The 27,332-nt window shown below is 41.5% G+C and overlaps 1 protein-coding gene and 2 long non-coding RNA genes across 6 annotated transcripts in view; 2 read left to right on the top strand and 1 right to left on the bottom strand.

Annotated features, from left to right (window-relative positions):
- REL (REL proto-oncogene, NF-kB subunit) overlaps positions 1-27,332 on the bottom strand; it is a 33,837-nt gene that overhangs the window by 5,910 nt on the left and 595 nt on the right. For 2 of the 3 annotated variants that reach the window (XM_042827397.1, XM_042827406.1), the window contains exons 2-5: positions 22,993-23,135; positions 20,173-20,321; positions 15,786-15,877; positions 3,282-3,422 (exon numbers count right to left, since the gene is read on the bottom strand). In XM_042827397.1, the coding sequence (XP_042683331.1) occupies positions 3,282-3,422; positions 15,786-15,877; positions 20,173-20,321; positions 22,993-23,135 (525 nt within the window). Of the gene's footprint in view, positions 1-3,281; positions 3,423-15,785; positions 15,878-20,172; positions 20,322-22,992; positions 23,136-27,332 lie in introns of those variants that run through there. The other variant, XM_042827415.1, reaches the window with a different exon arrangement.
- LOC122164947 lies at positions 1,986-26,422 on the top strand. 2 transcript variants are annotated; one of them, XR_006170347.1, is made up of 3 exons: positions 1,986-2,073; positions 14,981-15,060; positions 25,121-26,422. It is a non-coding gene; the product is annotated as an uncharacterized LOC122164947 (long non-coding RNA). The 2 variants fall into 2 exon arrangements; XR_006170348.1 differs by lacking the exon at positions 25,121-26,422 and adding an exon at positions 19,850-20,147.
- LOC122164953 lies at positions 2,498-4,330 on the top strand. The gene is made up of 2 exons (XR_006170350.1): positions 2,498-3,074; positions 4,097-4,330. It is a non-coding gene; the product is annotated as an uncharacterized LOC122164953 (long non-coding RNA).

The raw sequence follows: 27,332 nt of genomic DNA, 5'->3' as shown, positions 1-27,332 counted from the left end.
AGGGACACAGTTGCTGCCTGCACTATTATCATCATCCTCATCAACAGAAGTGGGTGCTACAGCCTCACTGACCACACGACACTTCATTTCTGTATGAATCAGAAACTTCGAAGGGAGGGGAAAGAAAACCATACCAGAAGCAGTACAGGATCATATGACTGGCAGTGTAGCTGTTCGTTTTTCAAAGGAAGAGTAAATTAAGAATTGCAAGGAGAAGCTTAATTTTACCTTGGTTTCACTTCGGTAAGCTTGAACAGCACTGTGCTTTCTAACAGGCTTTAGGGAAGGGGTTCTAACCTGTGGTTGCTGGTTTTTGTTTGTTTGTTTGTTTCTGTTAACTACTGTAGTGGAATCTAGAAGGGAAAAGGAAAGAAACCCCAACGCTGGCAGACGCCCCGCTGCCGTCAGCCTGAGCGCTGGGAAGGACAGTGAGGGAGGTGGGAGCCCAGAGGGAAGCTGCCTGCGGGGCCACTTGTGCCACCCTGCTCCCACGCCCGCCTCCCCACCTCTTCAGCTCTGCTCAGTTCCTGTTCCTTAACCCCCGACAGCATGTCCTCAGCAAGTACATGCAACTTGTCAAACTACCATTTTCAACAACAGCATGAGAACATGCTCTTCCCAACTTCTCAGAAACAGTAAGCTGCTTTCTGTGACTCTTCCCAAGAGTTTTGGGGGTGGTAAGACAGACAACTTGGGAGATTTTTGTTCAAAAGCAGCTAACATTATAAAATAACTGAAAACAGAAACTGCCTATCATAATGGACTTTGTAAACTTTCAGTCTCTGCTGACATCACTGCTTCTACATTATATTCCGATTATTCTTATTCATGTCTGCTACCCAGACTGGTGATAGAGAATAAAGAAAAGACCGGATTTAAAATCTGAACGTGATTTTCAGAGAAGCTCTAAGTATGTTTTTGCTTCTGATCTCAACAGGGCTGCAAAAGCTTGAAATAATAACACAGGATTCCCAAGCCCAATGTACTGTACATTTTTATCACTTATCCAAAGTGGTAACCTGAGTTTACTCAGTATTCTATGACAGAGCTGATTTACAAAGGCTTTCTTTATTTGTTTTTTTTTTTTCAAGAAATTCTGCTCATTTCAGACAAGAGCAGCATAACTTTTGTGATTTCGTGGTTGCAGTTATGCACTATTTACACTGCTGCTATGTTACATGGAGGATTTTAGATACCTACAGTGAATCAGAATCTGCCCACATATACCCACATTAAAACCCAAGCTTCCCCTCTGTGCAGCTGCCATTTCAGCAGCTTAGCAAAGAATGACGTCAATCAACACAGACGACTAATTGTGATTTGGCATTTTTTTAAATGGCATCTGAGATGTAGCTGCAAATCCTGTGTATCGACTCTTTCTCAACCCAAATTATTACTGAGTGTTCTCAGCCAATTTCAACTTCTACGTAATTCTAGATACACAAAAAATGCTTGAGTTCATATTAAACATTTTCATAAAAGACAAAGGGTGGTGATCAACGGCTCTGTATCCAGGCGAAGGCCAGTAGTGAGTGGCGTCCCCCAGGGGTCTGTTTGAGACTGGTGCTCTTCAACATCTTTATCAATGACATCAGTGATGGAATCGAGTGCACCCTCAGCAATTTGCTGATGACACCAAGCTGAGCAGTGCAGTCGACACAATGGAAGGAAGGGATGCCATTCAGAGGGACCTCAACAAGCTAGAAAGGTGGGCCTGGGTGAACCCGATGAGGTTCAACACAGCAGAGTGCAGGGTTTGGCACTTGGTCTGGAGGAATCCCAGGCATCCATACAGACTGGGAGGAGCGGTCCTTGAGAGCAGCCCTGCAGAGGAGGACCTGGGGGTTCTGATAGATGAAAAGCTTAACGTATGGGAACTGCTGAGTCACAGCCTGAACCTCTGATTGATCACCTGAGGCGAGCCATGAGTCAGCCAGAGGAACACAGGTGAAGGCAATCCACCTGTGCTGCCTGGCTCCACCCCTCCTAGACCTATTTAAGAGCTGGATACCAGTAGGGAAGGAGCTCTACTGGAGATCTGCTCTGCTGGAGTTTTGTGGGCCCAGGATACAGGTAAGCTTCCTGTCTATTCTCTTTTTGTTCTCATAATCTGCTTTGCCTATAACCCTCTTGTTGATTTTGTAATTACAACATCTTAACAGTCATTGATTATACATTCAACATGAGCCACCAGTGTACTCTTGCAGCTTGGAAAGCAAATGGTGTCCTGGGTTCCATCAGAAGAGGGGTGGCCAGCAGGGACAGGGAGGTGATTGTTTCTCTCTACTCTGCTCTTTTGAAGCCCCTGTGTCCAGGTCTGGGGACCACAATACAAGAAAGACAGGGAGCCATTGGAGAAGGTCCAAAGGAGAACCACAGAGATGTTTACAGGGCTGGAGCACCTCCCCTATGAAGGCAGGCTGAGGGAGCTGAGCTTCTTCAGCCTGGAGAAGAGAAGGCTGCGGGGTGACCTCATTGCAACCTTCCAGTACCTGAAGGGAGCCTACAAAGAGGAGGGGAAATGGTTTTAAGCTGAGGGAGGGAAAATTTAGGTTGGATATCAAGAAAAAGCTCTTCTCTAATAGAGTGGTAAGGTGCTGGAACAGACTTGTCAAGGGAGGCTGTAGGTGCCCCGTCTTGGAGACGTTCAAGGCCAGGTTGGATGGGGCCCTGGGTAGCCTGGTCTGGTATTAGGTATGGAGGTTGGTGGCCCTGCCTATGGCAGGGGGGCTGGAACTTAATGATCTTTGGGGTTCCTTCCAACCCAAGCTATTCTATAATAATGCTTATGTGCACATCACTGAAATTCTGCATGTCAATAGTATAAAATGCAGATCTCAGATTAAGCTGTATCTTCCACTAAATAACAAATCTTCACCTTAAATACAGGAGTACTTTCACTGCAGAAATAAAAATCAATGCAAAAAAAAAAAAAAAAAAAAAATTTGTTGATCATTAGCTCCTCTGCTATTCTTCTCCAAAAGAAATCCAACGAACACTGGAAGCCAAAATCCTCAACTGAAGTCATACAGAAGTCAAGTCTTACAGAATGCGGAAAGTGGTATTAGGAAGAGGTGTGTTGTACTTCTGCATCCTTCTAGATCACAGCCAAACATTCTCTACTTAGTCTGTCTACACTGAAAATAGCAATAGGATACAAAAGTGCCTCTGAGGGCTAGTGAAGAGCTCAAAAGCTCAGACTCTGTCCTGGTGTTTTTCATCTCAAAGTGAGGGGGAGGGAAACATGAGAGGGGAGCACATTTGACTGAGTTGTTACTTACTGTTGTCATAGATAGGGTTGGAAATCAAAGGAGGAAGAGCTAATGTGTAGTTGCCATGTTCATCAGGGAGGAAAGCTTGGAAACAGAGGCGGACAACGTTGAGATCGTACTCATCAATGTTGTGCAGCTGCTCCTCAGGCACTGAATAGCAAAAAGAAACACAAGACTGAGAAATAGTCTTCAAAAACAACAATTAAACGAAGTAATTCTTTAAGAATCTAGTCACGTCTCCACCAGTAAAAGAAATTATCCAATTTCTAGTTGTTGCCAAAGCAAAGGAAGTGTGTCCATAGCATTCTACAGTACTATGCATGAATAAATTCCTTGTATACAAAAAACACTACAAAAAAAAGTCTTAATACTTTTCTTTGATCGAGCAAGACTAAATCTGAAGTAAGCAATAAAAGCTTCCCTTCAAAGAAGTCAGTCATCATGTTTCTACAAAGGTTTGTTCTTTGACTGCATTATCCCATGGGTGAGTTCAGATGAGACAAACTGAGCCTCAGCACAGCTGCCTCTGAGCAGCAGGCACCAACCAAGATTCTCTACCTTCACCGTCCTCTTTTCCTGGTCGTAAACTTGTTCCTTGTGTCCTCCTTGCCTACCAGTTTCTTTACTTCGCCTTCCAGACCGGTTTCATGTATTTATAGTTTTGAAGTCATTCTCTGGATGCATCTCTGACTTGTGCATAATGATATTTAAAAAAGGAATGCCCCTGGAAAAAGAAGTACTTCAGCACAAAGAAGTCCTAGGATCTAGCTAAAAATTTGCAAGTGAGAGATTTCTGCTGTGTGACAACGGTTATTTTCCCCTAGAGACTGAGATGGAAAATAATCCAGTTCTTGGCACAAGGATGAAGGTTGAACAATACAGGCTATCTACACTTTCCCAGCAAAACCAGTATCACTCTTGAACCTGGGTACAGTGATTAGTGGTGTCTTTATGATGTACTTCTCTAATCCAACGAGCAAACCCTAGCTGGAAATAATGTTTCCTCATAAATTCCTTTCAGTGTAAAACACAGTAATAAATAACCCCAGCTCAGCATATCAGTTTTGTTCATGGGTTTACTTATTTTTATTTCAAAACACAGGACCTAAGATATAATCATCAAACATTCAATGTACTCCCAGTTTCATGGGTAATTGGCAGAATAAACACTATCTGAAATCAATGTTTTTCTTTAAGGCCTGACATTAAATTATTGTGTTAACACTCAATGGTAGCAAAATAAGAATCCGATTTAATTTCATTTAAGTAGAAGCACTAGTAATTAAAATCACTTGAAGCAGTTTTCTTTTCCAAAATTGCTCAATGCTGCAGTCCAACATACTCATGCTCTTTATAATTGCCTAAAGTGAATGTGCATCGAGTCAGCAGATCACAGCTTCTGAAGTTCACTCCCTCTCCAGCCCTTTCAAAGGCCTCTTGAAGAAAAAAAAATTAAATGTGTTTGTGATAAGAAGCCCGTGGATCACATTATAGTGATTAGACTGCAATGTTCTGACCTTTAGCATTTATCACTGGGTTGGTCTGCACCCTGCCATGAGTGGGATTCCACAGTGCCCACTCAAGCGATTTCTTCCTTTCACCTTTTGATAGTGTGAAACAACCAATGCTGAGCTCAGAATACTTTCCACTGGCATTTTTAGTCTTTCTTGTGTTCTGAATATCTCCGTTTCTCAGTAAAAAGAAATCAAATCACCTTTCTGTTTTACAAGCCTGCAATCAGCGGTCTTAAGACAAATACTGGTCAGTTCAAAATTAAGCAGCAACTATGTATGTAGTCCCAAAAATGCTGGGACCGAGGGAAGTTCTGTCTGCATGAGCTCTGCAGGTTTCTGTTCGGCTGTTATCAGATATGCAGAGTGAAGTTTTGTAATCTCACGTACTTCATTAGCTGAGCTACTAACTTAATATAACAGCATTTGTAGAAAGCAAGTTTTCTCCGCTGCTACAGTTTTTTAAGTTCTGTGCTTTTAGACATACAGGGTGACAAACTGTGACAGAAGCCCATCTCAACCCCCAGCCCTGCACTGCGCCATGGATCCCACCACAGAAGTATCACTGGGAACACGGCAACCAGTGCTGCCTCACTGGGGGCAGAACCCCCAACACATGCACTTACTCCAGAAAGCCAGTGAGTCAGTAATGACAAAGCAGCTGTGATGTTCACCCCCTGTCATTCTGTTGACCTTTCCCCTTCAAACGAATATTCAAGCTCTAATAATTTTACTCCACAGCATTTGCTCTCAAGGATGCTACAGACAAGCCAGTTCCTGGTGTAGGTTCTGGTGATTTCTCCCTTCAGGTGCTCACAGCTGGCTGTTGGAGAAGGTAGCCAAAACACACCTGATGGTGACTATCAGCAAACTTATGTTAAAAATACACTTGATAATATCTTCACATTTAGATGAGTTAATAGGTAGTCAGGAGGTCTCTGAACATCAACACTGCTGAAACAGTTCAGCACGTTGTACCCCAACTGCCTCTTGACACACTCTGATTTAGGGGGGGAAAAAAACCGTGTTCTCTACATCAGAGCTTGCACAGGGCATTATCAGATGTTTAATGTTAATTTGTTCCCAGCAGCTCAGATGACTCTGATCCATGCTTAAACACTGTGCCAGTAAGCAATTAGCTTGCAGGGACACACAGGCTTAGCGGCTTGTGTTAGTGAATTTTACCAGCCATTATTGAGCCACAGAGCCCAAGCAGTAGTCAAATTTCAAACCTCTTGTTTGACTGCTTGATTCAGGAAAGGTGAAACATCCCAAAAATTTCAAGATATAGAACTACAGAATCATTAAGATTGGGAAAGACCTCTAAGACCATCAAGCCTGACCATCAACCCATCACCACTAAGCCATGTCCCTACACGTCACCTGTAAGTTCCTTATGCCATCAGAGATGGTGACTCCACCACCTCCCTGGGCAGCCTGTTCCAATGCCTCATCACTCATTTCTGAGAATAAATGTTTCCTAATATCCAACCTGAATCTCTTGTGGCTGTTCCCTCTCATCTTCTCACTATTTGGGAGAACAGCCTGACTCCTACCTCACTACAATCTCCTGTCAGGGTGTAGAGAGCAGTGAGGTCTTCCCTAAGCCCCTTCTTCTCCACATCAAACAACCCCAGCTCCCTCAGCCGCCCCCCATCACACTTGAGCTCCAGAACCCTCACCAGCTTTGCTGCCCTTTCTCTAGTTGTGCTCCATGGCCTCAATGTCTTCCTTGTCATGAGGGGCCGAACCCTAACACAGCACTTGAGGTGTGTCCTCACCAGTGCCAGTACAGAGGTGCTGGTCTTGCTGACTGCACTACTGTTGACACAAGCCAGGTACACAGAGTTGCTGTGACCAACTGCAAGACCTGGCACTTAATCTTACGACTGGCCTCAGCCCATTGATTCATCCTGTCCACATCCCTTTATAGGGCCTTCCTGGTTGAGAGGACAACCAGGTATGTAAACTGAAAACTTACTGAGGGTGCAATCAGTTCTCTCGTCCAGGTCGTCAATAAAGACATTAAACAGGACTGTAAACAGATTTACTGTAAACAGTTCCTTGTATTGAAGCAAAACACATGGCTCTTAATTTGCATGTCCTTATAAATGACTTCATAAATTATAAAAACCTGCAATTTCAGAGGGGAAGTGCTCAGTCAAGACTGATTCCTCTTGGGCTATTTTTGCTCAGATGAGAAGAACATAACAGAAAAAAAAAAAGGAGAACAAGACAGCTGTGACTCCATCTTGTGATGACACACTTAAAAATACAGAGGCTAAATTCCATGCTTGTATAAAGATGCACACAGCTTTCATCAATTTCAAAACATATTTTGTTCACGCCTAAAAGATAATCATCCAAAGAAAATAAAATGTTGTTATTTTTAATGAACGTCTAATTCTGCTCCCTCTGAAGTCTATTTGAGAGTAACCACAGACTTGACCGTATGCTGGCTTACATCTTGAGAATATTAAAAACAAACAAAAATGAGGCAGACGAACACAATGACTAATGCCTGGAGTATGGCCATACAGAGGATGGTCGCGCCATTCGGGTTATTTCATTAACTTCCACACCAAAGGAGAATGGACAGCATTAAACCAGACAAACCTAAATTTATTCAGTTAAGAAATGCTGCTAAAAGTTTGTGGAGGAAACCAACCGTGCAAGCTTCACATATGTAGCTTTACTGAGATCTGTGGCACTACACACATCAAGCAGAATGACTGCAAAACGCAGCACATTTAGAACAGATGTAGCAGAAAAGGCTCAAACACAGCACATGGATAAAAGGAAGAAGTACTCTGCTTTTAGCAGGAGTTCAGCAGTTCAGCTCTTCTGACTTCTAGCTGTGTAGTACCACACCTTATTATCTTGGTATGAATCCACAAAAGAGCTGCGGTCCAACCTGCAATCTAGGCTTGTTTCAGTGATGGCCCTAACAAAAAAAAATATCCTTTATCTGGCTAGAATTCATCTTCTGTAGTTATCCATGCAAACAGAAGTGTATGAAATAATGTTTGTAAATACATCTATTTTACAGGGGGAATTAAAACTTTCGAAATTATTGCTTCACAACTCAAACACATTGAAATGAAAATAACAATATTAAGAAGATTTGAAAAGAAATGAAACTGTCTAAGGCAATTAGGGGGCTTGATACCACAAAATCCACAAAACCACAACCAGCACAATGATAAAAGAAAACTAACATCACTCACCAAGATTCTGGCAACAGGATTTATAAAATAGTACCTAAAGGCACAGGCAGACCTGGGCAGAACTGGCTGTCCAGCCAGCAACGGGGTACAATAACTAGCAGATCCTTTCTTTACAAATTTGTGCACAGCTTCTCTAGGAGAGATCATGATTCCCCAACCTAACAAATCATTGCCTTTCAAATGATTCTTTACTCTCTTACCTAATAGCAAAAAGAGAAACCCAGTACAGCCCCACTGCGGGCACAAATCATGAACTCCTTCCAACCCAGCTGGCCAACCCAAGCAGCTCATGCTACACCAGAGCTAGGGCTGTCCTGGACTCACAGATCTTTGTTGCTGAAATCAAGGCACCTCATTGGGTTTCTGCTGAATAAGAGAAGAACTTGTGTTTGCTTCTATAGCACAACACTGAAGACTTCAGAGTCCAGTTCACCAATAGGCAATTCCAAATTCTGGCACAAAATTAAAGATGACAACAGCTTCAGGCCTCCTATTTATGGATCCCCAGTGCTTCTCGTTACTTCAACATCCAAAAAGACCAGTAAAGTACCATTTATCTGATGAAATTACTAGAGAATTAAAGGTTCTGATGTTTACTCATGAGGTGATGATACAGAGAAAGTGAAAGTTTATTTTGAGAAATGACGCTGTGTTTGGTTTTGACCTAAAATGCGATAACTGCTTGGACAGGAGATTCTTCTTCTACAGCCCTTCATCCAGCTTCTAGACTAATGATGCCAGAAGCTTCTGCAGTGGGTGGAGATGGAAGCACTGCAGCATCTAAGTGTAACTTACACGGAAACTTCCAGGGCAAATGACATGGTGTGACACATTTAGAGAGGGCTGCGCTGAGAACACCAGTTCAAACTGCAGAGGACATCGTGTGACCTTCACTTTCAAGTGGGGGCTGCGGGGGAGTATGAGCAACGTTAGAGATCAGCCAAGGTGAATGACCTCCTGCAAACGAAAGTACCTCACCACAGAGACTGCTCAGGAACCAACATCATTCATGATCACGATGAGCTGTATTCTACCTCTTCTCTTACACACACAGTGCTTTTTAATTTAGAGATATGCAGGGAGTTCAGTTTCATTTCAGTGATGACACACAGGTGGCCTACTCATGTGTTCTGTTCCTCAAACGAGCTGGGGGCACACAGACACTCCATTGCCCCGATACGTGCCCGTCAGTTTGAGCCAGCCAACATGAAGGATTTTGCTGCAGCAGGGTGGCTCTGCCTGACCTCCATTTCCAGCACTAACTTTATGCTGGGACTAGCTTTTAGGAGGTGAATCAGATCAAAGAACTGGCATGGCTCAAAACTAGACTGCCAGAAGAGAAAAATGTTTGCATTCAGTCAGCCAGTTCACGTGAATACTAAACCTGGCAGAAGGTAGAAGCAGACACAGCAGAGGAAGGACTGCCTCTTTCACTGCTAGAGCAGATTTGTGCCAGACTCAGATGGCCAGAGGAACTGGATGTGAGCAGCACTGGGAGGCATGCTTCAGACTGTACTTGCTCTCCCCAGCCCATGCTCACGCAGCAGCTCCAGCTCCAGCTGAGGCTCACCTGTGTGGCAGCCACCTTCAGAACGGCCACAGCAGGCAGGGAATGGCACACGTGGAATTGCCTTGGCATTTGACATGTATCTCCCAAAGATGAATTATACACAACTAAAAAGAACCTTGCCAGCTCGTTTTACGCTACATTTGCTATTTCCAAATGAACCACAGCCACGCTGGTATAAAAGGAAGAGTAGAGAGTCCTGATGTACTATTTAACTCTTGCTGGCAAAAGCTGAATATTACCCTCTCTTCTTTGCACCTGGACTTCACCAACTGGATGCACAGCATTAGGTAAATACAGGCGTTTAGCTGTTTAGATACACCTTTGGGGGCACAGCAGCATCTGCAACTTGTTAAGCAGGAGAAGCTGGGAACAGTGAGAGAAAAGGGCTGTGACAGAACTGTTCCTTCTGGTCAGTGCATGCCTGGTCTGTACCTCTGTGATGACCAAGTTTCAACCAGCTCCGCAGGAAAAGTACGTAATTATGAAGAGAATACACACCTGCAGCAATCAATAATTTAGAAAAATAAGCAAACAGGACACAGACGACTAAAATTCAGATGATCACCAACAGTCAAAATCTCATACTTCTACTGTGGTGAAATTTTCCGCATGCATCTTTCAGACTGATTTAGTGTAAGGGGCATTTTTTGTTTCACAGAGGAAAGAAGCACAGAGAAAACAAATGTCCTGGCTTGATAAAAAAAGCGAAGGAGAAAAACAGAAATGAAAACATCTGAGTTTCAAAAGTTTCATCCAAGCACTACTTCCCCGAATCTGTTGGTTTTGGTTTTTTCTTTTTTTTTTTTTAAAGCCCACTGTAAGAGAGAATAAAATTTGAACAGATTTAGATTGAAACGGGGATTGCTGGATGTAAGACATACATTTAGCAACTTTTGTTTACAGTATAGAAAAAAGAAGTCAGCATTTTTTGTGCCTCTATTTAGTAATTTTCCTTATCATTTTTAGACAATTTGAAGAGAGGCAGTCCTTCAAGCTAATGTACAAACTTCAGCATAAAAAGCAATAAATGCATGTATGAGGGACAGAAAAACTTTCCAAAGGAAAAGCTACAGTGATGGGATGATCAGGACATTTAGCCTAAGTGGATCTTCTATGCACCTCTTAAAAAGCTGGCTGCTCTCACTCACCAGTGCTTTCAGCTTGAGAATCTGGTTGGCGGTGGGGACAGTTACGCACTTGTTTTAATTTAAGGACAATACATGTAAATTTCTACACCTCAGACATTCCTTACAAAAGAGTCCGATGCTTTTCACTTTCTCAAACCACTCCAAACTCTCAAACCCTTGCTAGGAGTCGCCTTTGGCAGATGAGATGGGTGGTGCCACAAGCCACAGCACACAGTGGACCCTGGGGAACCCGGCTGGCACAGGCAGGTGGTGTCAGAGCAGGGAGTCTTACGAACAGCGCTCGCAAGGCCAGCAAGGAAGCTGCGGAGAGCTGTGCGTGGGCAGGAAGTGAGTGCGACAGCGGGGGGACGAGCCCAGCACGGCACGGAGGCGTGCAGGGGTGTCATGGAGACTGTGACGAGCACAAGTGAATGCAGGGTCAGCTGCTCGCAGGCAGAAAGGGGAAACAGCAAAAGGAAAGATTGCGGAGGCAAGCGGGGCTGAAATAGTTTTGGGGTACACGGCAGGGCCTAAAAGTTAACTAAATGGCTATTAGCAAGAGCAATTACAAAGAAGCAGAAATCTTGCAGAAACATCAAGTTCTCTTAATTGACTGCCTGGAACTTGGCAATTCTCTGTGTTTCTCAAGCTGAGCCAAGTCTAGGATTTTCATGCTAGAAAAAGGCTACTGCTCTGCAAGAGCTCAACAAGTAGTTTTCCCTTAAATTTGAAAAAACATAATTAGGTATTTTCCTCACTGATAATTAACTAAGGTAATAATTAAGTCAATTGTTGTCTCTGCTTCATGTCACACCCACCCACAAAAGCTCTTAACTCAAGACTAGCTCTTCTTTTAATTTGTGCTGGCTGAACATCAGACAGTGCATCGGAAGACAAGGATACAGCACAACTCAACCACTACTAAAAGAAAACACACACCCTAGAAAGCAGACATGGACCAGCTCCACTGGAGGAGTAACTCCGCTCTTTCGAAGCTGTGCCCTTTGCAGCATCATCATGCCTAGAAGCTCCCATTAGGCTGCCACTGCATACAATTTTCCTGGTGTGTTCAGGGATAACAGATGAGAGATTCCTGTAATAGTTTAGCTCTTTAGAGGGCAAAAATATGTGTGATATTGCTTTGTGACCAAGACAGATTGCAAACAGATCCAGTGATGGTATAGAAACAATTCTCTCTCAAACAAGGCCAAGTCGAGAGCAGAAACTTGAGGGGACATCATCTGACTGGCAGCATAGTGAACGCACGCAATTTGCACAGAAGATGCTGAAAGCATTAACAATGGACAAATGCTGCCAGCTAATACCGGGGATTTCAGATTCAAACAACCTTCCAGATACATTTCAGAACGACTCCAGTGTCATCAGATCCAGCTAGGTACAAGGCATCACCTGCAAACGTAGAACTCCTACCATCCCATCCAGGAGTTTGGAGGATACATCAGTTTCCCTAACAGTACAGATGAGCATGCCAGAGAAAATTATCTTAAACATGCATCTTTACTGAGCAAGTTCCTCCTGCTGCCTGTTACAACCATGCGCTGTACGGTGCGGAAGAGGAATGACACCACTAGAGAATTTGCATTCGATTCACTCTCCCTTTGCCACCCCAGGCACCTGTGGCAATTTGCCTTCCCTGGAAGACTCTCTTTAAGGTCTCTTTACACAAGGAAGTTTGGACAGCAACCTCACAAGCTAACCCTTTGCTATTACTTCTGCCTTTACAGCAAGTAAAGTTTTCAGCCTATACAGCAAGTCATACATATGCTGGTAAGCTGCAGGCACATTTTGTCTGTTAGGAGGGCCAGCCTTCATCCCCAGTGGGTACGGAGGTCTGGGATTGTTTCAGAAGATGGAAAAGAAAACAAAAACAACTGGCCCACAGACACCCTGAAGTTTTCAACTCCATGAAAAACTGCCTAACATACTTTCCACACAGCTGAAAAACACTAGTAATCCTGCAGAACTTGATGTTCATAGAAGAAATGAGTAGTGCTAACTTGCAACCTGCTTCCAGGACGCACCTAACTCTGTGACACTTCCCTAAATAGGAAAGTTGGATACTATTCTGGAGGCAAATAAATAAATGCACAAAATAGGATGGATACAGTACCACCCATATTATCTTGGAGAATACAGTGATACTATCTGACCTTAAGAAAAGAAAGAAAAGCCCATATATATAAGTTTCAATCTCACCAAGCTGCAAACATTATGGTGACTGCTGCTACCAAAACCTGTTTTGATCAACGAAGCATGCACAAAAGTACTTGTCACTAATCCTGTTTTACATTGGCCCTACACCTCTCAGGGCTCAGCTCAGCATGGGACTGCCCTGCAGCCACTAGAGACAAACCCCATGGCAGCTCTGCCCATGCTGACACATTACCAAGTGCAGTAAGGCAGCTACACGGCCTGAGGATGCCAGCACCCCCTTGGCAGTGCACAGCCTGCAAGAGCAGGAGGCAGCCCTGAGCACCACCCACGCCAGGAGCTCCCACTGCCACGACAGGGCTGCAGTCTCTTCTGCTGCTGGGCTACTGGCAGAAGGGAGCCCAGGATATGACCCAGTGCTGCCAGGTTGTAATTGCCTCAAAAATGTATAGTGGATTTGCAGCTATGTGTCAAACACAGCAACAGTCTATTCCCTAACGATTTTAGTTGCACTCAGTGCTGCTAGGATGTGATCACTAAAGTTTCTTTGGTGAAATAGACCTACGTAAGAGGATTTTTATTATATTCTTTTAATTCACAACATCAAGATAAAAACATGAATTCATTTTTTACTTATTGATTAAAAGAAAGCAAGGTAAGAAGGCTGAACAATGAGCTCTTTATTGTCCTGTCTGAAATCAAGATAGAGTAGGCTGACCCAAAGTAAACCACTGAACTTTAGTTTACACTGTGTGTTGAATGACTGCAGTAATCTAAAAACATGCTGCTGTGTGCATGAGTTACTAGAGCTAGGGCAATTGTTTTGATGGACTTGGCTGACTACAAACAGCTGTCCTGAAATAAAGACAATAATTTAAAACATTTCTGGTTCTACAGTAAGTTCAGCATGTTTTTGTTTTGTTTTTTCCTTAAATTCAGGATTAAAGCATGGCATGTATTTTGAAGCTTGCTAGAAATCCAGTTCTCAGCCTCTAATGAGGGTCTTACAGGAATTTAGCATGACTCCTGTAGGCATTAAAAAAGCATCTGAAATGTCTCCAGGCTTTTGCCACACATAAATGTTTACAAATCCTTATTTGCAGAGTTACTATTTGTGCTTGAAATCAGAGAAGCACAGAAGAGTCTACACATTCTTTTTTTTAGTTCTGTAATTACAGCAGATTATTCATAAGAAAGTCACTGCTGAAACAATACAACTTTGAAGTAACTGTATGAATTTAGAGTTATGAATGACTTATTTTAAATACATAGCCAAAAACTGTGGGCTTTTAGGTGTTAAAAACATCACCTTTCTTGATCTGTAGAAGCTCAGTATGTCAGTAAGCGATAATGGTGCTGTTTGCAATAGGTCATTTACTTAGCAATCGCACTGCTGTGTGCATTGGCTTCAATACGAGGAAGTCAAAAAGTCTGGGATGTGTTTTTTTCACAACACGTTTCAGTTTTGAAACTCTTTGATACAGTTACTGACAAAAAACATAGTTTTTCTTGTAGCTACAAGAAGTACAAAATACGTATACCACCAGTTGATGAATTTTGACAAGAACTTGGAGAAATTGAAAGGTGTTGATAAAATTATTTCATTCTCTTCTTATTTGTTATAGCACAATCCTTCCGTGCAGTGGATTCAGATGTCAAAGAACCCTTTCTCTACAGAATGACCAGTAGCAAAAAAGAGCAACAAGTAGGAAATGCTTAAACATAATTCCTTCCCAGACAGCTTCTGGTAGAAAAAGAAAAAAGCAATAAGAAAAAAACAACCGGAATACTGACATGGTGTTTACCACGCAGTACTGCTTTTTGAGGACAGTGACTCCACCTTACCATACCAACTTAGAACAACCAGCTTACCAGTAAGATGGTTAAGCAGTTAAGAGCTAGTAGTTCCTGGGAACTTAAGTTTTTCATCTAAGCAGTGTCTGTATGCTGAAAATTTGGTCACACTGTAGGTTGACCCTACAACTTGTAGAGTGTTCAGCAACAAATCTGTGCACTGAACATAGCATTTACGTGGCTGTGAGGCCATGTTCAGCAAGTTGATCTGAGGAAAGCTTTTTTTTTTTTTTTTTTTCCCCTGCAGGCTGGTTTTCCACTGGAGCAACTTGCTGAGTTTGTTCACTATGGCAACACAAGGCCTCCCTATCTGATGCAAAGGAAGTGGTAAGAGTGCGTGACCAGGGATGGAGGGAAGGGCAGGATGACTCTTCTCGAGAGCAGCCCACAGCTAAGTCAGATCAGCTATCATGTCAAACTACAGCCCAGGGGTAGGTGGAGCAACTCTGCAGCAACAACTTGACTGACACCCCGATTGCCTGCATCAGCCCCATGCTTCAAAATTAAGGAAGGAGCAGCATAGTTTTCCTATGGGTTCAGCTCCTTGAAGTAGCTGGCTGAGAGGTCACATGTACGTTGGTCTTTTGACAAGAGAAGGAGTGGGGCTGTAGCAAGCCAGATTTACATCTGTTGTGGAACTGCACTAATTTAGTCTACCTCCATAGTCGCCAAAATTAGGGAAATCTGATTTCTGAGATACTTGTAGACATTTCCAGGGCAAAGCTTCTGTTGCTATCCCACAGCCTCTTAAATTTGCATGATGGCACTGTCTAGGCTATGTGGCCAAAAAGACACAGCCAACTTACATTGCTACTGTGGGGGAGGAGAAAAACAGCAACCTTCCAAACAGATTCATCATGTGATGCCAGTGAGGAAAGACTTCAAGAGGCACAGAGGGGGAAAGAGTGTTTCTCCAAAAAAACTGAAATGAAAAACTGAAAAATACAGCTCCACCACAAAAGCAAAGGCAAGACAGAAAACAAAACCAGCCAACCAGCAACAATCTTGCAAAGGGAACTTTTGTTTCAAGCAATCAGATAAGTTCTACTCACCATTAAAGGGATTGATTTTCTTTGAGATTCGCAAAGAAATTGATTCTTTCAGGTCTTTCTTCTTCACACACTGAATTCCCAAATTCTGAAAACTGAAGTACACATGATAGGATTTCAGCAAGTAATAGAATTGTGTAGAATACTAGAAAAATCATTTGCTGAGCAATACTGTGATAACTTATGGTTTAAGAAATGAAAAAAATGCTTCCTTTGACAAAGGTGTTAACAGGTCTCAAAGTAAGGATATAATTTTTCTAAAATAAGAGCAAAACCAGAACTGAAAAAAAACTACTAAAATGCAGTTCTAAAGAGGAATATATATTTCTGTATTAAAACAGGTAAATCTGCAGTAAACCCACAGTGATTAAAAATTAAAATACAGTCAGCCTCAGGTAACCGAAAGTGAGAAGTATTTAAAGCAAACCTTCTTGTTTGCATTAGTTAAGAACTTGTGCTCTTGCTTTTATCAGGGAATGTAAATCTTACACACAGTTTTTAAGATTTTTGACTCAAATAAAAGCACTTTCTGAAATCTCATGTAGCTACGGAAAAGTTCTGAAGAGCTGCAGCTCTCCTTTATTTGCATAAGAGTATAGGTCACCCCAATGCAGAAGGTGGGGGGAGTCCCAGGCAAGATGACTGTTTCCCACATGGAAAAACCATGACATCATCAAAGCTGAGTGGATGTAAAACAGGAAGTTAGAAAATAAAAATATTTAAAAAAATTCATGTTTCACAATGTTACAATAAGCTCAGAAGACAAACCATGGCAATAGGCTCTAACCATCCCTCCCCAGAACCAGCAGCATTCCTTCCTTCCAAACACAACAGAAGTTCTTTAATTATACCTAAAAATCAACTTGATCCACCTTCCTGCCACATCTCTCAAGAATAGTGCTACGTTTTCCTGCTCTGAAAAGACTATCCAAGTTTAATTCCCCTAAAGCACTTTGCCTGTGTCCTGTGCACTCTGTTCATTGATTCCCAAATTCACTGCATTCAGGCTCCACTTCCAGAGCTTTCACTGCCTGGAAAAATGCTTAAGCTTCCCTCTGAACTTGACACAGTGACCCAAAAATGAAAACAAACCACATCAGCATGTCATAGCTCAGTAGATTGCTTGGGTTTCATATGTGACTACTGACACTGGAGATTTGTACAATCCTTTTTGTAGATACTACTCTTCTAGTGCTTGATGACAACACACAACTTAGTTCTTTCCTGATTATGCACTTTACTCTGCTAATTCAGTTTGAAGCATACTTCAAGTCCACAGAAAGACCTGGTTCCATCCTACAGCCCCAGACTGCCATATAAAAGGCCCAGACTCTCCAGCAATTCACCTTAAGTCACAGACATCAGCTGAGCACAGATACAGAACTGGCCGCACAAAAGCTGTACGCAGCTTTGCAAGGACCAAGAACCTTCATACTGCCTCCTCCAACCACTGTGAAGGAAACCTCTTGGGCAAAGAAACCAGACTTTTAAATGCCCCGTAATTTCCGGATTATAAATGTTTTCTAAAACACGAACCACAACAGTGCAAGTGTCTATTTAACTACTGACAAACAAGGACAGGGTCAGAGAAGAAACGATCAAAAAACCTCAGGAAGCCTGCAGGGTTTCACATAAACACTTGCTGACAAGATGCAAGCAAGATAACAAGAAGAGAGGGACAAATAGGATGAGAAAAAAAAAAAAAAAAAGACAAACAAAAAAAAAAAACATTAAAAAAAATGACCAAACATTAAATCTATCATCCATGATATCATCCATGCAGAGAGATGTGAGCTAGGAAGTGAAAGTCTTAGTATGCAGGCAATCATTTGAGCTTCAACACTGATACTTTTACTTTGATATGAATGGGACAGAGGGACGTGATCAAGTTCAGGCAGCAGCACAAAGATCAGTCAACAAGCAATACAGAAGGTTTTGTTCAACTACAACTACACAGGGAACTTAAGTAGAATACAGTCCAAAATCTGGGTATGATAATTCCAGTTACACAAAATAACTGCGAGTTCTTCTGAGATGCCCAGCAAGAGTAAAGAGTTAGAACCACCAAGAGAGGACATCTCCTGCTCACTTGTATTGTAGGAGGCTTTTCTCTAACATGGATGCAAAGAGAATGTGAGGACTGAGTCACCAGCCACAAAAATGAAAATGACTTGAATTGCTCCTTCATCTTAAGGCAACCAATGATTTTCTATTTCTTTCTTTGTTTATTTATTAAGAAGCGTACCAAACGCTGGAAACTATTCAAAAAGAGCATCTTCCCATCAGGATCTTGAATTTCATGCTGAACTGAAGCTCAGTTTCATTTCAGTACATAGGGAAAGTATTAGTACATAGTAAAGGGAAAGTTACGTGTCAGCTACATATCAGCTACGTAGTAATGGGGAAGTAGCCTGGATACTGGTTTGTTAGATTGTTAACTTGCTAACTTCTAGAACTACTGATAAAAATAATGAACTCCATTATTTCAAACAATCATGAATGCCTTAAATGAAATAGAAACAGCATTACATCAAATAAAATGATTTGATACATGCATATAATAGACATGAAATAAATACAAATTTTGCAAAGCATCTCAGTGCTTTTGGCATTACAGCTTATGGCTAATAAATTCAGGATCTCTAAGGGCTTAAACTTGTGCAATGAAGTGCCAAGAGAAAAAACAATCATCAGGGTCTTCCTGTGCCCAGTAGATGTAATACATAACCAGAAAAGGTGCTAAGCAATTGGGCTTTACTGCTTCAGATCAGAAGCCCTGGAGATGAGAACAGCAAGCAGGATGGGGAAGAACAGCAAGCACTGTTTGAACTTGTGTAAGAAAACATGATTTGAGAAGACACGAGGCATGGTAGTGAACGGATGGTCCTGGAAGGTGAAAGGTCTCTTAGCAATTTAATATATCTATGATGGCCACATAGACAAGATGAACTCTTTGCAGGGAGGCCAATGAAGATAATGTTAGAATAATCAAAGTGGAAGATAAGTATCTGAAGAGACAGTTCTATCTTTCTATTATGGCGGAAAAAAATAAATAGGGAAATGGCATTAAGTTTTTTCTACCATTTATCAATTAGTACAAAGTTGAGAACAATGCTAAGAACAACAACAACAACAACAAAACAATAGTAAAATATTTTTTATCTGTAACAGCAAACGTCAGATAACAGCTGAATATGTTCACTATACATTCATGATCACTTGAGCCTGAGCTGTATGTTGTAGAAGTATCTCCACTATTAAAACTGTTTATTGCACCATCAGGCAATTATTATCACTAGACAGACTGTGTGTCTTCAGTTCCCTCCTTTAATAGTATTGTAGTGACTAAACCCACATAAATACAAAGTAATTTTGCTGATATTAACAGCATCACACCAGACTTAAAGTCCTAAGTAAAAGCTACTTACACACTAAAATATTTACCTTCCTTTCTTCCCAGCTCAGCTCTGTTTACTAGAAAGAATTAGCCTACTTCCAAATCTTCTACAACACAGGCCATGAACTACAAACAGCTCGTCAATTTTAAACTTCTCTCTACAGCTATAATCAGTCTATATTTGTTGCAATTTACTCTGCTTTCACTTTATTACATAAGACTTGGTAGACTTGAGGGAAATATACTACATACAAGTGTAGTCTAGACATTCCTAATATCCCTCTGAACAGCACTGAGAAATATATTTCATACAAAGCCTTAATTCTTCTTTACTACTTCCATAAATAGGTCATTTCCCAGCAAGGCTGAATAGAATCTGTATTTTCACCAAAAAGAAAGACACCACCACCAAAAAAAACAAACCCGCAATATTTAGCAATTGTTGCTGCTGTTTCTATTTGCTAACGCATTTCTAAACAGCTGACAATCATCGCCATCTAAACATGATATTCAGTGCAAGCTTTCCAAGCTTTCTCCTCCAGTTTCCAGAAAGTCCACACACAATTCCTGTGGAAACATGAATTACCTAAATCTAGGTAATTTATAGGCATTAATTCAAGTGTTGTCATTAACAATTCTATTAGTCATTGTTTTTGTACACTGTGTGCAGGAGAGATTGTCAAGCTCAAGTGCTACTGCCCAGGACTAAAGAAGCAAACAAGTGGGAGAAAGAAAATGGAGACTGGCACGCAGAGAATGAACAAAGAGAAAAAGGGAGGTGGGAGAAGAACAGAACAAAAAAAAGGAGCACGTGAAACACTGTTAAAGGAAATAGCTCCAAGAACCTTTGGACTCATCTCCAAGATGCATCAGCATGTTGTCTTTGCTGAAGCTTACTAACTGCCCTCTTAATCATAATTAAATGCTTTAAGAGATAAGATGAGCATATCACTTGCATAATTAATCAGATTCCCGAACACCACCACTACTCACGACAAGACTCGCCGTTCGGGCCCAAACTCTGCTTCATAGTAGCCGTCTCTGCAGTCTTTTCCAACTAGATCGTGAGGGTGTGGCTTGTAGGGTTCATTCTTTGTTACCAATGTAGTTCTTATTTTGACTTTTCCAAAATAGTTTAGAATCTAGAAGAATAAGAGAGATTTTCTAGATTCAGATATCAGGACTAGTGAAGTGTGAGCACGTAACAAAAAATATATCTAATCCTAAAATACCATATGGAAGAAACACCACAACTAAAAGAAAAAGCTGTGAAAGAAAAGCCAAGACCATTCAGACCATTCATTCTATTCCAGTTCTTTACTGGAAAGTAAAACAGCTTTGGTGTAAGACCAAAAGAAGACATATTTCACATCTGGTGTTACAGCGTAAGATGCAAAATTCCACCCAGCAACTGTACACAAATGTTTACTTAAGGGCAGTTCTAGCTCCAAAGATTTTTAGGAAGAAGCTTCTAGAGCCTCAGGGATATTTCCTGTGAATGGAACACAAAGCAGTCAGTGAGGATCTTATAAAATAGAGCATGGCATAAGCCCCTGCAAAGTCTTCCTCCTTAATCTGCAGGTGAGTATTCGGTCTTACATTTAAGAAGAGGGGCACTGCATTCTCAAGCCCTACTGTTGCCTTCAAAGAAGTCAGACTCCGCTCACATCTCAGGTGAGCAAGTCTTCCTTCATACTGACAGCTAGCAGTGAAGTCAGCAAGCTTTGCGTGGGAGAGGCTTAAAAAACAGTTTGGCCTAAATTGTTTGAAGTATAGCAACCTGAAAGCACACGCAAGATTTGCACCAGCACAGGTTGTGCAGAGGCGTGGTCTCCACCTCCACTTCCTCCATCCTGTAACTGTTTTTCTTCCTTCAGCCCTTTCTTACCTCTTCCAAGATACTCCATGGATCCATCACGTTTTTCCACTCAGCACCTCAACCTCTGACTTGAACTACGCTCTTCTAACTTCCATCAGTATTCATACACACTATTTATCCTTCAATGAAGCTTCCATTGCTCTTTCAGCTTCTTCAAACATTACATAACTTCTCCCTCATTGCATACCTAGTCCCCTGAACATGAGGACTGATTTAGCCACTTCAGTTCTCTAGTTCCTCCGTAACGTTTTCCACCTCACCCAAAACATGAAATTTAGTATCATCCTCGCCTCTCTTTTCTCATCCTCACTGACACTGCCATCTCTGGAGGGGACTCCCCTAGCAGCTAAATCAGCACCAAAGCCTCATACAGGCTTCAGGGAGGCAGGAATTCACCCTGAAATCACCTACTATCAGTATCCATCAGCTCTGTTATCAATAGCCATCTTTAGAAAAGAAGAAACTAAGCCAGGATTGCATAGTCATCTGAGTTCAACCTTCCCTTTAGGTTCTGGATGACCTTCACACACACAGCACAGTCAAGGATGAGAGGAATCAAGGGCTCATACCACTCAGTAACTTCTGTCAAAGTATTTATTTCTGTTAGCATACATACAGACCTTGCCAGATTGTTTTTTTTCAGCACTTTACCAATTCAACAAGGAATTACTTTCTGCATTCCTGATTCAACTCAGGTGCTATAACCCTGAAAAGGGGTCCTTCTTGTTTGCTTCCTCCTTAGGAATTCTGGCTTCAGGGGAAGAGCAGCTTTCTCAGCAGCACAATTGCTTTATCTAGCAGAGGCTCTCTATGCTGCTCAACATACAACTGCCAATACTACCTTTCTCCACTCTCCCTCTTCTCAAGGAATTTTTATGTCTCAGTCTAAAACTTCTCACTTTTCAGATTTCACATTTTCTGTACCTATTCTTTTATCTCTGTGATTCCAGATACTCCAACATTGGCTCCATTTTATCTTTTAAATATTGCACTGTAATAGCATATATCAAGATGGCAGGTACTCATTTCCTTCCATTCACATGCGAGTTTCTATTATAATCTCATCTCTGAAGATATCCAGACTTCTCCAGACTGAAGGAGACCATTATTAAGGAAATATTGCCAACCTAAACATCAAATAGGAAACCAGAAACTCTTCTACTTCACCCAACCTGTCTAGCATCTCTTACATTCCTCAGTTCTGCATATGAAAGAAAACGACAGACAAGATATGTACTGTCCACGTCTTTGTCCCTGCTTTGATCAAAGATTAGTATGAAACCCTTCATTCTGGATTTCCCAACCTAACCATAATGCAGTCATCCGACTAGTCTTCATTGCAGGTGCTCTGGCTGCTCATTTCCCCTTTCTCAGATCCTTTTAAAATTCTGTATCCCCTTCTGAACTCATATACTTCACTGTGCAGAGCCTTATCACTAAATCACCTGCAGCAAGTCACTCTCTTACTTTGTTCACTTGTACAAAGTGCCTCTTCCCATGTTATATCCAGCACCTAGCCTGGCCTTTTCGAAATTTGTAAGCAGACAACTTCCTTCAAAACTCTCCCAAAATTCACATTATGATCAAAATAGTAAAAACAAGCCCAAATCACATAACTAAGAAACCAGAACAAATGTAAATGCAGAAAGTTAATTAGTTAATAACTGAGTGATTCCCAGACAAATTCACCGAGTTCCTTTTCTACTGGCACTTTGCTACATATCACTATGCCTTCTTCTCTGGTAAATGGGAACAAAACAACTAGGAGCAAAGAACTCTTTCTTCCGCACTGTGTTGCAACTACATTTGCATGCCAAGGAAAGAACAACAGAATATGTAATGAAAACCATTTTATTTACTACACTAAGGATAACACAAAGCTACAGCACAAAGAAAATATAGGCACTGGTAACTTACGGATAAATTAGTATTACCTGTATAGATGGGAATGTCTTGTTGTTGTCAGTACTGTGTTCTCCTGGAATGCTACCTGCCGATCTTCCTTCACATTTGTATCTGAACCGCATGCCCCTTTGCCTGGGTTGTTCAAATATTTCAATGTAGGGCTCTGAGATACCTTAAAACAAAACAAAACCTTTTTAATTTAGAGCTTAAAAAGAAGCAGAAGGCAGGCTACATGGTTAGGTGCTCCATGAGAACTGTGAGGTCCAGACTCTTTGATTGATATCATTCACTTGATTTGCCTTCTCATATGATGAACTTTCTTTAAAACATGCATGCATACGATGGGGGTAAGTGGTGTTAACAGACATAAAATGAAATCTCCTTTTATCATTGCCATATTAGTAATTAGCAGAGGACTCCCTCCCCTCCATCTCACCTAGAATGTTAGATTCTTTTAGGGTATATATCTGATGAAATAATCTCTTATACAACAGAAAACACTATTTCAAGGGAATGGTTAATATTCTTAATTACAATACAGTTGTCTCCTCAAAGTTCAGGTACCATTATGTTTGCTTGAATGCCCTCTGGAAGCAAAGACCTTTTCTCAGAATTGATTGATTTAGTTCCTATTATATTGAAGCAGAAAGTACACAAGTCAAGAAAGAAAAAAAACAGTTCTATTGGTTTGAATAGCATCACTGTGGGCTCAGAAAATACCTGATGGCTAGTATTGAACTCTACAGCTCGAGCTGCCCACGTCCCACAGGGCCTGTTATTAATTGCAGTATTTCTCCAGATCACCTACTGAAAACTATTGGGTCTCATGATGTTTTCAAGGAAACTTGACTTACGGACAAGAATGGCAGACAACAAACCTCTTCAATGAAAGGTTTAGAAAGACATTACCTTAGCAAGAGTATCACTACTTTTATAGCAGTGTGACTGCCGGACAGTAACTAATGTATCTCGGTGAGAACATCAAACAGGAGAGTCAATCAAATAGTGACAACAGCGAGATGGCATGTGAAAAACAAACAGCAGAGGATAAGTAAATATTGTAGGGGTTGAATCATCACAGCTCTGGCATGATCAGAAGAACACAGCTTATGGAAACATCTACCGAGCTCTCTGTCATCTTTGTATAATAGCATCCTACTCAGGCAAGGCTTGTGAACATCAGAAACACAACAGGCTGTGTGAAAACAGCAATCAGACTTCAACATAAAAAACAAAATAGCTATTAAATATATTGAAAGCATTAAAAGGGTAAAAGATTCTGTACTTCCTTTCGCCCAAGGTCTAGTCAGCCTAAGGTACTTAGTACATGAATTTGCCCAAGAGGAGCATTACATTCTTAGCTTCGTAATAAAAACCTTCTTGTTTGTTGCACCTACAATAACTTAAGTATATTTGCCAACACAAAATTTGAACTTTACAACTGGAATTCGCTGATTTGTAGAAGACTTATGGTGCTTCAGCAGTTCATACCCAAATTAGAGAAATATTACAAAGTAATCAAGAAAAGTAGGGAATGGAAGGAGAACCACATTTCTGAGATGTTAGCTTGGTCTTATTTGAACACGTTTCAGCTGTAATCCACAGACAGCTGTGCAATAGCAGAGCATGAATGCTGCTCTGACGTTAAAACTGTCCCCAGTATGTGCCTCTTCAAAAGGCACACTTTTTAAAAAGGGCATAAAGCATTTCAACTCCAGGCCGCATTTCGTGCCAAACATTAAAGAACAACAGTTTAAGACTCTGTATGTTCTTTTCCAACAATTTAGCAAAACGCAGTATCTCAGCTGATCATCTACCACTGATTTTAAATCAGCGTCTGAAAACAAACAAGGAACTGTGACATTGAGCAAGCACAGACACTGCTCAAGGGCCAGTTCCTTACAGGTACGTTCTCTTCCCAAGGCATTTTCCAGATCTTTTCTAGTCTTCCCTGTAGGTAAGCTTTGTTCCTTTTCTCTTTCTGGAAAATCAGCAATGCCAGCAAAAGGTGGGATGGTGGACAATAGTAACAAAAAAGCCAAGACCTGATGTAAAGCTGGTTTCAGAAAGAGATCAGAAGTCTGAGTTCCCAGAGCCAAGCTCGCGCCCCAGCCTTCTAACTGCCACACTCACATTTACTTATGTTATCCTTTTCAGGACAACCCAGTGGACAAGGCAACAGACAACTTCTGCCAGCAGTGAGGAGTGATGGCAGTGTACCAGTCAGCCTCCCATTTCCATCACGTAATTGAGGAGGGAAAAGAACCTCACTTCTCCATTCCTACGTAACACTGAACCACAAGCATAGACACATATCCATCTACTAAATTAAAAATCTATTTTAGACATTATAATGACAAAATTGTAGCAAAGTACCTACTAATCATCTTTCTTTGGAGGTACACATGCTTACATAGCTGCTAACCAGACGCACCATACACCCACGTGTATGATGTCTTTGCCAAAACCAGGTAGAGCCTTTCTGTTAGAAATTACTAGAGAACAGAATCACTTCAAGTCTTTAATCCTCTCTGCTTTAACCATCAATTTCCCATCGTGCTCTACTAATGCTTGCTTATGAGGACTTTTTTTCTTCGCTATTAAGAGCACTTTATTTTAAAACTCCATGCTCAACGACTGTGATGGGACTGTGGTTGAAACAAGTGCCATTGAGAGCAAACCCACTGCTTAACAGCAGGTGTGTTTGTGGGAAAGCAAATCTCAGTAACATGGTAGCCTCCAGAGATTAAACATTAAAATTCATTTCAATCTTGGTTCTCACTCTCTTTAAGTATCACACTATCATCTCTACCACAATTGTCACTGTCCTTATATTTTGTGCATAGAGGAAACGCATGCGAGTATCAGTGTGAGCCAAAGCTATTATCAGCACTCTGAAGAGAAGTGGAGGTCTGTTCGGCGTTCCCTGTTTCTGTAAATGAGCAATGTGCTTGTGAAGTGATGTGGTTTAACTATTTCACAATCTACACTCACACAGAGAGCTGTCAGTTCCTACAGGGAACCAGCTCCTTTCCAGACATTTGTCAAACCAGTATGAGCCATGTCTAAGGCTCCTTCACTAATTTTCAAAGAAATGCACAGCTACCTATATTACCTACTTGCTTCCCCCCACGCTCTGAATACTATGATAAACAATTTTAAAGGAAATACAAGAGACCAACTCTCTCGACTACATAAAGAGACTAAGTAAGGCCAGCACCAAGAACACAGCCACCTCATGCTTGCATTTAAGCATAGAAGGTTGTTAAATCTGTTAGAGTAATACAAAAAGACTCTAAACTTCAGACCTTTTCACGATGAGACACCTGAGGCTAAGCATGACTGTGCCACCAGGAAGAAACATGGCTGTAACACACTGCCACCAGAAGGACAACGGGTCCAGTGCGCCCTGCGTTACTCCTTGGCTCAAAGATAAATAAAAAACAGTGCTTCTGGAAGGCTACGTGATTTGCAATTCTCCTGCACAACCAGCAGTAGTAAGTACCCTGTGAACATACTCTCCAATAATCACCAAGCTTGAAAGCAAAGCAGCTGTGGGTCTTTGTGGAAGATGTGGAAGATGTGAAAGTATCACCCGAAACTCTGATGCTCTCAGGTGACAGCAGTGAAACACAGAAGCAAGAAGTGATGCCCTCCAGCTTTGATGTCACATCTCCTTACGTATTACTGGTGACCTTCCGTCCTCCACAGCAACAGCCAGTTCTGAGCAGTAACAGCCGACTGTCTACGTGCTCCCACCCTACTTGCGCTCAGCCTCTTGGAGGAGCTCAGGAAAAAGAGACACTGGCAGAAGATTTGTTACAATCTCCTTCAAAACTAATATGACCCAAAGTGCACTCATTATTTTATTTTAGAGCAGTAATCTACTTTGGAACCCATGAAACACACAGATTTTAACAGGGCAACAAAACTGCTCACAAACTTCCTCTTTACTATCGTATGACCTTACAGAACAACAGCCAAAAGAAAAAAAAAAAACAATGACAAAAGCTAGCTGTACCAGGAAGTTGTAAACTTCCCCTGCTGAAAAAAATCCTTATCTGGTTCCTAATTACACTGAAAACACATTCAAGGTGAGAAAAAAGCACTAGCTCTCACTTCAGTTCAGCCTTCTCAAATAGAAAATGTAGAGCAAGCATACACTTGACAGGAGTGAAAGTTTGTACTGCGCTAAAGGCAGCAGAGCAGAGTCTGGTGCTGAGAGTAGATAGCCTCCTTCCAAACACCAATTGATGCTAAAACTGGCTTCTTTTAAATCACCAAAAGAGATTTTGGTTTTAAATGCAATCACCCAATATAAGAGCCCTTATCCCCGCGTTACTTTGCATTTATGACATGTTCCTTACGC

This window comes from Centrocercus urophasianus, unplaced genomic scaffold (genome assembly GCF_019232065.1).
Source record: "Centrocercus urophasianus isolate 14NV4802_14NV808 unplaced genomic scaffold, USGS_Curo_1.0 seq_10, whole genome shotgun sequence".
Taxonomy (NCBI): domain Eukaryota; kingdom Metazoa; phylum Chordata; class Aves; order Galliformes; family Phasianidae; genus Centrocercus; species Centrocercus urophasianus.
This window is presented reverse-complemented; position numbering and strand designations above follow the sequence as displayed.